Below are 17,047 nucleotides of genomic sequence, written 5' to 3'. Positions count from 1 at the left end.
ATTAGAAATTGACCTCCCATTTGACCCAGCAATACCACTCCTGGGAATATATCCCGAAGAGGCAAAAAGATATAGTCGAAGTGACATCTGCACTTGTTTGTTCATTGCAGCACTCTTTACAATAGGCAGAATCTGGAAAAAACCTGAGAGCCCAAGAACAGATGAAAGAAACTTTTTCTTTCTCTGGTTAAAGAAACTTTGGTACATCTACGCAATGTAGCTGTTAGAAAAGATGAAGTCATGAAATTTACATACAAGTGGTACTACATGGAAAGTATCATGCTAAGCGAAATGAGTCAGGGAGGGACAGACATAGATTGCATTCATCTGGGGAATATAAAGAAACAAATTGGGAGACTAACACTCAAGAATAACCAAGATAAGTACAAGGAGGTTCACTCGATGGATCGGAGGCCAGACGTACATGGTGGGGGAAAAGGCAGCTCAGATAGAGAAGGGAGTACCAAATAAAGGGTGTTGGGAGGATCCTTCAAGGATGAGAGATGCATGCTGAAAATAGACTATAGACCAAACTTGATTGCCGACTCAATGCCTCTTGCAAACCACAGCACCCAAAAGGCAAGAGAGAACAAAAAGGAATGCCCTGCCACAGGCGTGGGGTGGGATGGGGGGTGGGAGTGTATTCCGGGAGCATTGGAGGTGGGGAATGGGCACTGGTGGAGGGATGGGTACTCAATCATTGTATAACTGAAACCCAAGCACAAAAATCTGTAAGTCTACAACTGTACCTCATGGTGTTTCACTAATAAAAAATTTTTAAATGCTATTTATCACTAATCATCAGGGAGTTCAGATGAAAACAACAACGAGATATCATCTCACACCACAGAGATTAGCCCACATCCAAAAGAACAAAAGCAACCAGTGTTGGCATGGATGTGGGGAGAAAGGGACTCTTCTTCACTGCTGGTGGGAATGCCGACTGGTTCAGCCCTTTTGGAAAACACTATGGACGCTTCTCAAAAAATTAGAAATTGAGCTCTCATTTGACCCAGTAATACCACTTCTGAGAATATATCCCAGAGGTGAAAAAAAAGTATAGTAGAAATGACATCTGCACTTATATGTTCATTGCAACATGGTTTACAATAGCCAAAATCTGGGGAAAAACCAAGTGCCCAAGAACAGATGGCTGGTTAAAGAAACTTTGGTACATCTACACAATGCAATACTATGCAGCTGTTAGAAAAGATGGAAGTCATGACATTTTCATATAGGTGGATCAACATGGAGAGTATCATGTTAAGTGAAATGAGTCAGAAAGAAAGGGACAGACATAGATTGCACTCATTTGTGAAATATAAAGTAACAGAATGGGAGATTAACACCCAAGAATAGTAGATATAAGTACCAGAAGGATCACTCCACAGCTTAGATGCCGGCCACAGAATCTGGGGGAAAAGGCAGCTCAGATAGAGAAGGAACTACCAAGTAAAGGGTACTAGGAGGGCCCGCTCGGGATGGGCTGGAAGTAGACTACAGACCAAACATGATGGCCATTTAATATCTGTATTGCAAACCACAACACAAAAAGAGAGAGCAAGAAGGAATGGCCTGGCACAGAGACGGGGTAGGGCGGAAGGGACGGGTGGGGGGTGGTGAGAGGGATGCTGGGACCATTGGTGGTGGAAAATGGGCACTGGTGGAGGGATGGGTACTCGATCATTGTATGACTAAAATGCAAGCACGAAAGTTTGTAAGCCTGTAACTGTACCTCACAGTGATTCACTAATTAAAAAAAAAGAAAAATGTATTTTCAAAAAAAAAAAATGGTGTGTGGAGGCTGGATTGGCCATAATTGTATCAGACAACATTGAGTTCATGATTTAAAAAGTTATAAAAGAAAGGGATAGACAAAGAAAGATTGCATTTATCTGGGAAACATAAAGTAGCAAAATAGAAGACTAACACCCAAGAATGGCCAAGATTAGTACCAGGAATTTTACTTCATGGCTTGGAGGCCAGCCACACATGCTAGGGGAAAAGGGAGCTCAGATAGAGAAGGGAACACCAAATAAAGGGTGTTGGGAGGATCCTCCCAGGATGGGAGAAGCATGCTGAAAGTAGACTATAAACCAAACATGATTGTCACCTATTGCCTCTTTTGCAAACCACAACACCCAATAAGAGAGAGAGAACAAAAGGGAATGCCCTGCCACAGAGGCAGGGTGGGATGGGGGAATGGTGGGTGGGAGGGATACTGGGATCCGTGGTAGTGGGAAATGGGCACTGGTGGAGGGATGGGTATTTGATCATTGTATAATTTAAACCCAAGCACAAAAATTTGTAAGTCTACAACTGTACCTCATGATGTCTCACTAATAAAATTTTTTTAAATGTAAATAAAATTAAAAGCTTAACCTCTTTGTACTCCCCCCAAAAAATAAATAAAAAGTTATAAAAGAAAGAGGGTCATCTCTTAATGATAAAGATATATGTACATCAGGAAGAGTTCATACTCCTAAGCATCACTCGATCACTTGACATCCCGGTACTCATTGATTTGCTCGAGTGGGCACCAGTAACATCTCCATTCATCCTTATCGTGTGCTAGTGTAGCCCAATGGCATCTGCTCGCTCCAGGAACACGAAGAGCCTCAAACCGATCATTCAGGATCTTGACGAAGAAGTCTGACCATGCCACTCAATCTTTTGAAGTCCCATGGAATCCAATCAGCAATGGCTCTAGTCCAGCGGTCGTCTCCAAGTCGCATTACATGTCCAGCCCATCTGATTTTCAATGCCTTGGCAAATGAGACAGCATCCCTGATTCTCAATCACCAATGGAGGTTGGAATTCTTTCTCTCACTTGAGTGAAGCGTGATACTCCAAGCATAACTTTTTCGATTCCTCTTTGGGGGACCCAAACAGCATTCTCATCCTGTTTCTGTAGGACCCAGGTCTCTGAGGCATATGTTAATGCAGGAATAACCGTGGAATTGAAGAGATGTGCCTGGAGCCAGCGGTTCTTCATCCTCTTAGCTATTTCTTCAATGCTCTCTTCCTCCTGTGCAACTCAGGTGCCAGGTCATTTGTCATGTTGAGTTCTCAACCTAGGTATACATAACTGTTGCATTCGGAGATGTTCGTTCCGCTGAGAGCGAGTGGAATGTCAGAAGCAAGAACTGTTTTTCACAAACATTGTCTTCATGAGATTCAGCTGCAGTCCAACCATTCCACACTCACAAAGTCGGCCAGCATTTGTGCTGCTTGGCTAATGTTTGGTGTTATTCAAACGATGTCATCAGCAAAGCAGAGGTAGTGTAGTTGCCGACGATCTATCTTCACTCCCATTCCTTCCCATTCCAGTCATCGCATGACATTCTTGAGGGTGACACTGAAGAGTTTTGGTGAAATGGCATCGCACTGCCAGACCCCTCTCTTCACGTTGATGATCACTTCCTTGTAGAATGGTGATATCCTGGTGGTGAATCCATAATACAGCTCACGGAGGATCCTTAGGTGTTGAGTTTGAATGTCCTGTTTGGCTAAGGCTTCGATGATTACTTCAGTCTCAACAGCATCAAAGGCTTTCTCCACTACCTCCACTACCCAGCTGCCTCCACACTCCAGGCTGCTTTCAGGACACTCGGGCCGAAACTCACGCACGAGTGAAACCCCACAGAACTAGGCAAGCGGAACTTTGTGACCTCAGACTCCAGGCTCAATAGGACCCAGAAACAGAGATCCTCTGCTGGCTCCCACCAATCTCTGGTGACCCAGGGATCAAACTCAGGAGCCCCACCCTGCCAGTACCAGATAAATACTTCATCAGCCGACCTCCACTACCTCCACTACCCAGCCGCCACCACGTTCCAGGCCACTTTCTGGACCTCGCGGCCGCAAAGCTATGTCTTATTTACCATAAGACACTTAATACCCATCTTCCAAGATTACCATACCATATTTGATTAGAGCCCACCCTAAAAGAATCTCTCCCTCTCAGAGAGCCTGGCAAGCTACCCAGAGTATCCCACCCGAATGGCAGAGCATAGCAAGCTATCTGTGGCATATTCGATATGCCAAAAACAGTAAATACAATGGGTCTCATTCCCCTGACACTGAAAGAGCCACCAATACGGCAGCGTTAAGAAGGGTAAAACTCCTAAGAATATATGCATGTAATTAGGAACCAGTAAAATACTTAAAACAACTACTAATAGACTTAAAGGAAGACATTGATAACAACACAGTAACAGTTGGAAACTTCAACACCATCCTATCACCAGGTCAACGAGATTAGAACTCAGCAAAGAAATACTGGGATTGAAGGAAGAAATGGAAAAGAGTGATTCAGTAGAGATATAGAGAGCTTTTAATCACAAAAAGTCAAATACACATTCTTCTCCAAAGCAACAGGACATTCTCCATGGTAGACGATATTCAGCCACAAAACATAACTCTAATAACATCAAAAGCATTGTAATATCAACCATCTTCTCAGATCATGAAGCACTGAAAATATAAGTGAATACAAACAGAAAAAGAAAAATAACTCAAACACCTGAAAACTAAACAGTTCACTGCTGAACTGTGGGTCAGAGAGGAAATCAAGATTCCTGGAAACAAATGAGAATGGGGAGAGGAGCTACCAGAACTTGGGGGATACAGCAAAAATGCTGTTAAGAAGGAAGTTCACAGCTATGCAAACATTCGTCAGGAAGGAAGGGCCATCCAAATAACTGCACAGCTATTTGTATGGCCATATTTGTAGCTCTGTAGCACTGTCCTCCCATTTTTCATCGATTTGCTCGAGCAGGCCCAGTAACGTCTCCATTGTGAGACTTGTTGTTACTGTGTTTGGCATATCCAATACTTCACGGGGAGCTTGCCAGGCTTTGCTGTGCAGGCGAGATAATCTCGGTAGCTTGCCACACTCTCCAAGAGGGGCAGAGGAATCAAACCCAGGTTAGCCAGGTCAGCTACATGCAAGGCAAACACCCTACCTGCTGTGCTATCACTCTAGCCCTATTTGTATGAACTGGAAAATGACAAATGGGCCCCAAATCAGGCAGCATGATGAAAATAATGACTCAGAGCAGAAATTAACGAATTGAAATAAAAAGAAATCCAAAAGAGTAACAAAACCTAAGTCAGTTCTCCAAAAAGAAAAAAAAAACAAGATTGATAAACCACGAGCAAGACTCACAAAGAAATATTTCTTCTTTAAGAAAGATTGTGTCCATCTCTTTTCCCCATTTTTTTTGACGGGGTTGGAATTTTTTTCTTGTAGAATGCTACAAGTGTTTTATATATTTTGAATATTAACCCATTAACAGATGAGTGTTGGGTAAATAGATGCATTCTCTAGATTGTCTTTGTATTCTAGTTATTGCTTCCTTTGAGGTGCAGAAGTTTCTTAATTTAATGTCTTTGCTTTTTTAAAATTTAAATATCTCTGCCTCCACTTGATTGGTCAGAGATGTATCATCCTTACAGTTGCTTCAATGTCATGGAGAGTTCTGCCAATATTTTTCTTTATGTACCTCTTTTTCTTTTTCTGTGTGTACCTAATAAATCTAGTCTGATATCAAGATCTTTAATCCATTTTTATTTGATTTTTTGTGCACAGTTGTCAGAAAGTGGTCTGAGTGTTAAGGCTGGAGTTATAGAACAGCAGGTGGGGCACTTGCCTTGCATGCAGCTGATCCAGGTTTGGTCCCTGGCAGTTCATATGGTCTCCCCAAGCACCTCCAGGAGCGATTCCTGAGTCTAGAGTCAGGAGTAACCCCTGAGTATGGCCAAAATAAAGGGGACTGGGGGGAGCTGAGTTCATTTCTTTTTTCGCATGTGACCAACCAGTTTTCCTAGCACCACTTGATGAGGCTTTCCTTGCTTCACTTTATAATTTTTGTTCCTTTATTGAAGATAAATTGACTATATGCCTGTGTTGTCTGTTTATTAATTTCCTATTCTGTTCCATTAATCTGAAGGTCTGTCCTTATTTCAGTATCATGATGTTTTAATTCCTACTGCTTTCTAGTACAATTTGAAGTTGAGAGTTAGTTATACTTCGTATCTTTTCCCCCAAAGGACTGCTTTGGCTATTTGGGGATCTTCATCGTTCTATATGAATTTCAAGAGTGTTTACTATTTCTTTGAAAAATGTCTTAAGCATCATTGAATCTGTATGATGCTCTTTAGGGGACTATTGCCATTTTGACGATGTTAATCCTCCAAGTTCATGAGCAGGGGATGTGTTCCCTGGCACAAATTTAAGAACTGCTGGGGTTTGGGGCTAGAGAGATGGTACAGAGAGTAGGGCATTTGCCTTGCATTCAGTCGACCCACGTTCAATCCCCAGTATTTTTTAAAAATTTTATAAGTTAGTTCACAATATTTGATTACATTTAATATTCAAAACACCAATCCCACCACCATTACACCTTCCCACCACCAAATTCGGGATATTTCCATCCCAAGCCCCAATCCATGTCCCAAAACACAACCAAAATAATATATTTCATATTGTCTGTTATGAAGAACTGCTGAACATGCTTACAAAAAAGTGTTCATATAGGAAACAGTATGAAGATTGTTTTATTTTGGCAGGAGCCATTAAGACACTCTATAGGATATCACTAGCATGTTGTTAAAAGTTTGGGTGATGTGAGCTTTGGTACGTATATCTAAAAATATGTATATCACTTGATCACCTGATATCCTGTTACTCATCGCTTTGCTCGAGCGGGCACCAGAAATGTCTCCATTCATCCCTGTCACATGCTAGTGTAGCCCAATGGCGTCTGCTTGCTACAGGAACACGAAGAGCCTCAAACTGTTTGTTCAGGGTCTTGACGAAGAAGTCTGACCATCTCGTAAGTGGGCAGCCATGCAATCTTTTGACATCACGTGGAATCCAGTCAGTAACAGCTCTACTCCAGTGGTTGTCCTCAAATCTCATTACATTACAATTACATTATGTGTCCAGCCATCTGATTTTCGATACCTTGGCAAATGAGACAGCCTCCCTGATTCTCAATCGTCAACAAAGGTCAAAACTCTGGATTCCTTCTCTCAGCTGAGTGAAGTTTGACACTCCAAGCATAGCTCTTTCGATTCCTCTTTGGGAGACCCAAATAGCGTTTTCATCCTGTTTTCGTAGGGCCCAGGTCTCTGAGGTGTATGTTAGTGCAGGGAGAATGGTGGATTCGAAGAAATGTGCCTGGAGCCATAGGTCCTTCATCCTCTTAGCTATTTCTTCGACACTCTTGAAGGTGTTCCACACTGCTCTCTTTCTCCTGCACAGCTCAGTGCCAGGTCATTTGTCATATTGAGCTCTCACTTAGGTACACATAACTGCTACATTCAGAGATGTTCATTCCATTGAGAGCAAATGGAACATCAGGAACGAGTTCATTTTCATAAACATTATCTTCATGAGATTCAGCTGCAGTCCAATCTTTCCACATTCACTGTCAAAGTCGACCAGCATTTGTGCCGCCTGACTAATGTTTGGTGTTATTAGAATGATGTCATCAGCGAAGCGGAGGTGGTGTAGTTGCCGACCATCTATCTTCACTCCCATTCCTTCCCATTCCAGTCATTGCATGACTTTCTTGAGGGTGGCACTGAAGAGTTTCGGTGAAATGGTATCACCCTGCCAAACCCCTCTCTTGACATGGATGATCACTTGCTTGTAGAATTGTGAGATCCTAGTGAATCCTTAATATAGTTCACGGAGGATCCTGATGTACTGAGTTTGAATGCTCTGTTTGGCTAGGGCTTCGATGACCATTTCCATCTCAACAGAATCAAAGGCCTTCTTTAAATTGATGAGCAGCATCTTGAACTCCCAAGAAACCTCAATGAACTTGGTCACCATATGGATATGGTCAATCATGCTGAATCCTTTTCGGAATCCTTTTGACACTGGATAAGAATATGTGTGTGTGTGTATGTGTATATATATATATATATATATATATATATATATATATATTCCCCTCTATGATTTATTGCCTACTATCTGAACTCCATCAAATATGGTAGGGAGTATCTTATGATGTGTCACACAGCCGCAATATGTTCACTCATATGTGAGGTCTGGCCCGAGCATGTGGGAAGCAGCCTTGAGCATGGCAGCAGTTGGGTTGTGGAGGTTTTTGGCTGCTGAAGCTGGGTCCCTTGGGGCGGGAAGGGCTCTAATCCCCAGCATTTCATACAGTCCCCAGAGCACCTCCAGGAGTAGTTCCTGAGCAGCACAGAATTGCTAGGGTTTGGTTATCTAATTAACTCACACTGTAACCTTGTTGTAAAGCAATAAACATCAGCATCCCCTGATCACTGCCCTCTGCAATCCCTGAGCAATGAATGACCAGTGTGGCTTTAAAAAAGGAAGAAACCAGTTAAATTGTTTCATAAAGACACTCTAACTTTTAAAATTTATTTGGACTTACAAACATACTTTTATTTCACACTTGTCCTTTTTCATTGGTTGAAACAGATGCAACCAAACTATGAACAACTTGGATCATACAATAACCAGTTAGTGATGCAAAAACCAGGTTAAGGTAGCAATTAACACTGCCCAAGCAGCAAAATTTATTTATATTGCACGACAGTCTAAATTTAACACAATGTTTTACAGGAAGCCAATATTTGAACAATCAGCATAAATAGTTTGAAAATACAAACGAAACTTTCAACCACTTGAAATGCATTTTTTAAAATGAAAAGGTTTTTATTTTCTAAGCTTGTGTTATTTACATCAGATCTTTCAAGAAGAGCAAAATAACAGTTAAGACAGAGGACTTCGTTCATTTTCTCAGAGAATAACAGAGCTGGCATTTCTAATAATCTTTGGAAGTGCAGTAATTCCATAAATATTTAAACTCCCAACTCATAAATACGAGTCTCTGAAAATCATTATTTATGATAGTCACACAAAGTAAGAATCAGTTCTTATAGCTTCATAAACACTGAGGAAGACAATGATACTGTTCAGCCAGAATGTAATAAATTTAGAAATACCATAAATCTGCTTCTAAAGATACCAATTCTTACAAGGTAAACACAATAGGCATTTGGGGGTTTCTTTTCTGTTCTCCCTAAATAAGTAAAATTTCATTACTACATAAACAGAATTGAAAGGCGGTCCTCAAATATTAAAATGTCCCAGAAGATAAAGTAATAAAACACAGCAATAGTTAGGGCAAAAATTAAATGTTAAGTCATTCACACAAGACAAAAATGACTAGTGAACAACATTTACAAATCTACTTATCACATTTACTCTACAATCTCATTTTCTCCATTGATTATCCTATTAAGACTATGTCATCAATTTTTATCTACTAGCTTTTGTAGGACCCCAAAAGATAATTTGTTCAACATAACCCAGCATGGTAATCTGCTTTTGTCAAAAGAAAACCTAAACCAAAGAAAACTGTTTTAAGATTACTAATTTTTCAAAAATGTTACCTAAGGGGCTGGAGCAATAGCACCGCTGGTTGGGCGTTTGCCTTGTACGCAGCTGATCCAGATTCAATTCCCAGCATCCCAGATGATCCCCCAGCACCGCCAGGAGTAATTCCTGAGCTCAGCGCCAGAAATAACCCCTGTGCATTGCTGGGTGAGACCCAAAAAGCAAAAAAAAAAAAAAAAAAAAAAAAAAAGAATATTACCTAACCTCCACAGCATACAAGGTACCCCAAATCTTGTTTTGAAAATAAGCACAAAAATCCATTTTTATTCCTTTTTTTCTATCTAAACTTTATGCCCTTATTGTGGTTAGGTGAAAGACAAACTTACATAGGGGGTTACTTTTAAGTTAGATAATAAACTATCATTTCATTTTATTAATGATTTTACTCTGAAATAAGACTTAAATTTTCATTAAAGCCAACACGTAAAGTTAAAAATCTGAATTATATATAGATCTACGATGAGTCAATAATTACAAGGGCAATTTTTGTAAGGTATTAATAAGAAAACTCCAAGTTTAAATATATGTGAGCATCTATATAAATGTATGTGTAGGCACACACATGAAGATGCAGAAAGTTCATGTTCACTTTTTTCTTCCCTATTTGTTACTAAAAAAAGAGTTTGTAATATGTATACAGTGGATGTCAAATAAGCTGTCTCCTGACCTAACACTGAAAAAAATTGCGCAAAAAGGAAAATTAAAAGTACAATTCTTTGGACATTTGCACCTGACATAAATGGTACCTCTGTGGCCTAGGAGACAGCTTGGGGGTTGGGTCCACACCCTGTAAGTACAAGGGCTTGAGTGTGGTTTCCAGAACCATGACACCCGTTCCCCTACCCCAACGAAGGGACTCTGGGGACCCTAGAAGCACAGCACTGCTGGGTTCTAGACTGGTCAGGGTGGCCTGGGAGCACCCACCCTCACCAAGGCACAGTGACAGGAGCATTTGTAGCACCTGCGGACAGCAGTGACATGCACAAGGCCACTGGCAGGCGTGTCCTTGGCGCTCTTCTCAGGAGCAGACACACTGCACACCCATGGCCACTTGTTCCTTCCCAAAGTGCTAACACACCTCACCAACTATTCAAACCAGAGGTATCTGCCTGTATCCCGTGCACAATGTAGAACTACACTGCACCTGCCCTACTGCCATCATGTTATTCCTCAATATCATAAAAGCATAATAAATCAAGATAGTCTTACAGAAAAACAGCTAATTCCTAGAGCATGAGAAATCATTTGTGATCTCAATGTTTCACAGACTAAGTACAATATGTAGTTAAAATTGTTTCTGAACTTTAGATTCACTGAATTGAAAAGAGGAAAATCAAAAGATTCTACCACAAAAGTTTACAATCTTAGAAGCAAATCTAGCTAACACCTCTTAAAACTGAAGACCAATTTTCAGTAAAATTTCTTATTTTACCCCAGAGCTACAGAGGGAGCTTCTTTGTTTACAAACAGTTCGACAATGGCACTCACTGAGACCCAGCTCCCAGACTTCCCCACTCCCTCCAGTCCAAGAGTCATGTAACAAAGTCCGCTGAAGCAAGGGACAAAGACTGTCTGCAAATCCCTGCCAGCACGGGAGCACAGCACAGGGAGAAATGCTACAGAAGGGATCAAGTGGCAGCGGGCAGCTTATGGCACACTCAACTCCATAGTCTCCTCATGGCTAATCACAAAGAAGAAAAGGACTGAGGAATGCTAGGTGTCCAGTGGGCGTGTGACTCAGACAGGGCTCCTGCTGTGCAGGGGACACCAACCCCACATGACGGAAGGAAAGAGCAGGTTGCCAATAGCACTGAACAGAAGCCAACAACCGAAGAAACAGGGTGGTCACTTGCTTTCACCCAAAAATGCAGCAAATCTATTCAGGAGGGGCTTGGAGCAGGACTCACTAACAGGAGTGATACTGCACACACACAATAGGCCACTGGTTTCCCACTTAATCCCGAGGCCCAGCTAGTGCCCAGCACCTCTCCAGGCTAGTTTGTTCAGATTGCACACACTAGACTGTCCTTTACTGACGCTGAAGGCCACGGACAAAAGGAATCACTTTACTGGCACTCTCTTAAATCAGAGGCCCAGATGAAAGATTCGACTGCAAACATTTCTCAAGGATGTATTCTTCCTGAGCTGCTGCTCAGTTCCAAGTAAACACCACCATGCCAGGACCAGGTAGCAAGAAAAGGATGCCATTCAGGATAAAGACAAGCTGTCAGGAGGCGTGACCGTGGCACAACCCTGTTTGCAGCTGTGTTGTGGGGCAACCCTCCTGCAGGAAAGTAGCTGCAAAGCACCAACACAGAAAGTACCAGAAATACTCTCACTGGCCTCTCAAAGTGAAAAAAATGGAATCTATAGTTACTGGATTGATTTTTACTAGAAAAGATAATGTGCAGATCTAGAAAATGCTGGTGGCAGCACACTCTGTCACAACCACAGAAATTCTACTTGGGCTAAAGCCAAATGTTGTTCAAACCCTGCTTTGCAGCCTGGCACCAGCCCATGTTTTGTGAAGGCTGAAAATCCAAGGCCCAGACTATGCATGAAAAAATTATACCCTTCTCCAGTTGCATCCTTCTTTGTTACGGCAATTCTGCTCAGTAACAAGCCACTCTGGGGTCTAAACCTGGTCTAACCCTACTGGGAGAGCGTGAAACAGAGATGGCACTGCCCATTTGTAACTGCCATCTTTATGACACAGGAAGATAAACTACAAGAGTGAACAACGGGAAGGAAAAGCCCATTAACGCTGAGACAGCACTCTGTACCCCTCACTTTTAGAAACTTTTAACAACAATGCTAAACTATGCTAAAAATGCATTCTAAATTCTAAAAATGTAATACAAAATGAAGAACTCAAGCTATGAGATATAGAAGTTTAATACAATTATTGTCTTACTAATCCATTTACTTAGAGAAGTACTTATAGATAAAATATTATTGCTCTTTCAGACAAGGACTTCAGACAAACTAGGACATGCTTTTGTTTATCATTTAAAAACACAATACAGGCACTTTTACTGTATCATTAAAGACACAATAAAGGAACCTTCACCCCAGGTTTAAAAAAAAATAATCCAAATCAAAATAACGAGTAGCAACACTTATTTTTTTATCAGAAAAAAAGTTAATAAATCTGACCCCATAACTATGATTCCTATGCAAAAAAAAAAAATCTCTCAGACCAAAAAAAAAAAAAAATAAAACAAAAAACAAAAAAAAAACACAATAGCTGTCAGACAAAACAAACCCTCCTGCAGGTGGGAGGCAACCTGCTGGGCAGCAAAAGGGGAAAGCCAGGAGACGCATTCAGGGGTAGGGAGGCCTGGCAGCCGTCTGAATCTTGGACTTGTGCTGCTCGTTACTGCTCAAGTATAACTGCTGAAACCCAAAATACAAAAATGAACAAGGGAACAGGGAATCTCTGATGTATATGTGGGTCTGGGGCTTTCTTCAGGACCACAAGTTTTGTAAAATTTATACCTATGGAAGGAAACTATTCACTTAAATTTTAGTTCTTTTTATCTGATATTATACAAATTACTAAAATTGTGAAAGAAAACATACCAATCTTAATAGCATAAAACTAATTTTGCTATATATCTTCATGTGTTAAGAATATTTTATAGAAAAATTAAAATATTCATACTCAAAGCAGCTAATAGTGACCTTAATTCCTTGAACAGCATAGGAGCCTCACCTTTAACACTGAAAGAGAAAAAAAGCAAGTTAAAAGATATTCAGGGCATAGGGTTTGAAACATGGAGGACGACGTGGACCAGCCACAAACTACCAATACTGTGGAAGAGCCCTTGGGCCTTATTAGGCTCAGCCTAGATGAGAGAATTTATGTGAAAGTGAGAAATGACAGAGAGCTTCGAGGCCGATTACATGCATATGATCAACATTTAAATACGATTTTGAGAGATGTGGAAGAAACTGTGACCACTATAGAAATTGATGAAGAGACCTACGAAGAAATCTATAAGTCAACAAAACGGAATATTCCGATGCTGTTTGTCCAGGGAGATGGAGTGGTCCTTGTCAAACCACCGCTGAGGGTCAGCTGAGAGGGGCTGCCGGAGACCCTCAGAAGAGAAGCTGGTGTCCATTTTGGTATTAAGACCAAGGGTTCCCCTGCTCCTGTAATGAGTTGATTTGCTGATAACACAGAAATTCTTCAGCTGAATGGCATTTTCATTTTTCTCCAGCCCTGATAAAAAACATGGTCACCAAGATGAGAAATTTTATTTTCAGGAGTTGTTATGCTCCGATTGCTTTTTTGTGTTTGATTTTTCTTTTTCTTAAATTAAATGTTTCCCTTTTTTTTTTCAAAAAAAAAAAAAAGATGTTCAGATTTCTCCAATGCTTCAGGAGCGTGTCATCGTCTGAACCCTTGAAACTTTCCATTCCTGAACAAAAACTGTGAAAGCATGTGAGTCCCTTTCCCCTAATTTTTGAACTACAATGGTTAAGTACAAAAACAATTCATTCAAAATCTTAAAAGTCATTAGTTATACATGAAAGTACCAACAAAATGAGAGGGAAAGAAAAAGTTCTTAGTGCACTGAACTTTTGAACATGTTAGGCTGGGACAGAAGAACATTTAAAACTGGATTAAAGAAATATTTCTCTCTCAAAGACATGAAACACGATGAAGCTGATGGCTCCCTTCAGCACAGCAAGCAGGCGACGACGGCCTACCCCACATATCACACACCTCATCTCTTTTTTTTGTCTTCAGCCCATAGAGAGCAAAAAGCCTCAAGTGACCATAAACCCCACCCAGTAACAGCCTCATTTCATCCACGGTGCATGAGCCAAGGTAGCATCTAACCAGAAGCGACCAGAACAAAAAGGCCTTCTGTGGGCTTTCAGAAGGCCAACAGAACTGCAGAAGCACTCCAGGAAACTACTCTAATCTCTTTTGCTTTAATACTGAAAGCTAAAAAATGCAACTCTAGGCACCTGAAAGCCCAAACTTAAGCACTCTCTGATAAAAGAAAAAGAAAAAGACAAACACGCTCTCTGCAAATACACCGTGCCAGTGATAATGGCTGGCTGGGTGACACTCCAATCTCTGGTAACAATTTCACATAGGTCTGGAATGCTAGGACCAAAACTATAAATATGGCTCAAGGAAACTCAAAGAAAAGCAGCCGTATTTCTGGAAAAAACTCTTATAGTAAAGAGTTTCCAAAAGCACTTATAGCATTTTATGTAAAAAGTCAGAGGATTCACAAATTTGTCACATTAAAAGATTCAGAACTGTAAATAACCAAATTCTGCATACACTGCTATCATTGTGAATTCTCCTGCTTAGCACCAAGAGCGTGACACATTCATTAATAAATATGATCTCTCCTTTAAAATCAAGCCATCCAAAAGCTAAAGCAAAGTAAGCCCAAGACCTGCCTTACAACAGCACTTCTTTTGAAAATCCCACAGAGTTGACAAGACCCCTAAAAACAGGCGAGTATCTTAAAAACCCCTCCGATGAAACTCACAAGCACAGATAGATACCTTTTGTGGATACCACATGTAAAAGAAGATTTTTAAAATCCTATGACAGATGCACACAGATGTGTTCACACACGTCCCCCTGCCCTCCACTTAAAGAAATGCGAGGTCAGAAGCAACTGACACACCAGGGCCCCTTAAGGCTCCAGTGAATGTTCTCAAGTCGAGCTGAAGTCTTCTCAGAATGAGCAATGACATTCAGAGCCGGACCGAAGAATCCTGAAGGAGAAAGCGCACCCCTAAGTGTGAGCTCCATGTTTTGTCATGTCTTGGTCATCCCCGAGTCAAATGCTGTACTTGAATAAACTGCACATCCGGCTTCCCGTCTCATTCTGTCATCCAGGGGCTTCGGCACTCAAAGGAAAGTGTCAGTTTCAGATACTACTGCAAACAAGAACCTATGAGAACTTCAACTTCCAAAGAGCAATGCTGAGACGCAACGTAAAACCTAGTCATAGCAGTTTCCACACACATTCACACAACTGTAATACAGATAATTTTTCACAAAAATAGAATCACTGCACATGACTACAGGCCTGGTGGCAGGTGGGCAGGATCTGGGCACCCAGTCTCTGATCCCCTCTCCCATGCAGCCTCAGGAGATCCTGTGTCACACATCATGATGGTCGCCTGACACTGCTGCGCCCCGGCCAATCTGGGCACTCTGGCCTTCAAGGAAGTGCTAAGAGCTCATCTCGAACATGAACATCATATAGCAGGTGCTGGTTCTAAATAAAATCTTTCAACAAAACTCCAAGCAGAGGAGTATTAGAAAGTCTAAGTGGTGAAAAGTGGAGAATGTGTAAAATGCCTTCAAAGCAGGTGACCCGCAATCTTGCTTTCTGGGACACCGCAGCAATGTGCTCACTTGTATAAATTCAGATTCTTTCAGCATTTGAAGAGTAAACTACTGCTGTAACTACTTGAGTGGAGCATACTCCATTAACATGGCTACTTCATGGTGAGTCAACACCCTTCTTGACAGAATACAACACACACACACACAAACACACACGCACGCACACACACACACACGCACGCACGCACGTGCGCGCGCGCCCTCAACAGAAGCAACCTAAATTCATTAGCCAAACACGGAAAAGGTACATCTGTATGAAAGGTTATAACTGCATTTACAGTGTAAACGCATATCTCTTTCTACTCTCTCCTCTTTAGAAACATCATTACCTCCCTGCATTTCTTAAAACACCTGAGAAAGGTAAGGCTCAAAGAGACACCCACTCAAATGCAAAAGGTCTCTGCTTCTGGATTGCCACTGCTGTATCAAAGGTCCAGGATCTTCATTATAGCATTATGATCAAACTTGAAGCTCAGAAAGGTTCTGGATGAAAAAGGAAACCTGCAATGTCCGTTACAGGCCGCAGAGGACTGTCCTTCAGCATGGTCAAGAAACTGGTCTTCACCAGAACAAGGTGAGTCAAAAACAGCATCTGTTTAAAAGACGAAACAAGAAGATCAATAACTCAGACCTTAGACTCTTCCCTTTCACCTTCTGTTGTAAAGGATTTATTCACAAGATATCCCTCCTCACACTTTAAATCTAAGAGTCCTTAAGATATTTTCCTTCGGGACTGGAGAGAAAGTCCAACAGGCACGAACTCTAGCTCAGTCCAGAACCAGGCACAGAACAGTGACCAGAACAGAGATTTTCCTTTCCCCAAAGCAGTGTGTGGCTGAACTCCCCAGGATTGCTGCTGACTTCCACACCATACAAACTAACCACAGTGTTTTAAGACCCTCGACATTTACTTTCCTTGCTTTCAAACTGGCAATCCCTTTGTGTACTTCGTGTGTGTGTGTGTGTGTGTGTGAGAGAGAGAGAGAGAGAGAAAATGTGTGTGTGAGAGAGTGTGACAGTGTATGTGTGAGAGAGTATGTGTGTGTGAGAGCGTGTATGTGGGAGAGAATGTGTAAGAGCATGTCAGTGTGTGAGAGTGTGTGTGAAAAAGTGTATGTGAGTGTGTATGTGAGAGAAAGTGTGTAAGTGTGCAAATGTGTTAGCGTGTGAGTCAGTGTGTAAGTATAAGAGTGTATCTGTAAGAG

The 17,047-nt window shown here is 41.4% G+C and overlaps 2 protein-coding genes across 4 annotated transcripts in view; one reads left to right on the top strand and one right to left on the bottom strand.

The window, feature by feature from the left end:
- Positions 1-13,223: 13,223 nt before the first annotated feature.
- LOC130046087 (U6 snRNA-associated Sm-like protein LSm3) lies at positions 13,224-13,533 on the top strand. The gene has a single exon (XM_056138996.1). The coding sequence runs from the start codon at positions 13,225-13,227 to the stop codon at positions 13,531-13,533; it is 309 nt and encodes a 102-aa protein (XP_055994971.1). The 5' UTR covers position 13,224.
- A 1,622-nt stretch (positions 13,534-15,155) lies between these two features.
- DCP2 (decapping mRNA 2) overlaps positions 15,156-17,047 on the bottom strand; it is a 45,974-nt gene continuing 44,082 nt past the window's right edge. The window contains exons 10-11 of one of the 3 annotated variants that reach the window (XR_008795660.1): positions 16,226-16,434; positions 15,156-15,202 (exon numbers count right to left, since the gene is read on the bottom strand). Coding sequence is in view for 2 of the 3 variants with exons in the window: in XM_056139133.1 (XP_055995108.1) it covers positions 16,268-16,434 (167 nt within the window). In the remaining variant the exon portion in view is untranslated. Of the gene's footprint in view, positions 15,203-16,100; positions 16,435-17,047 lie in introns of those variants that run through there. The other 2 variants (XM_056139133.1, XM_056139132.1) reach the window with 2 other exon arrangements.

The sequence above is a fragment of the Sorex fumeus genome, unplaced genomic scaffold (genome assembly GCF_029834395.1).
Source record: "Sorex fumeus unplaced genomic scaffold, SorFum_2.1 ptg000131l, whole genome shotgun sequence".
Classification (NCBI taxonomy): Eukaryota; Metazoa; Chordata; class Mammalia; order Eulipotyphla; family Soricidae; genus Sorex; species Sorex fumeus.
The sequence above is the reverse complement of the archived record's forward strand: the minus strand, read 5'-3'. Positions and strand labels throughout refer to the sequence as shown.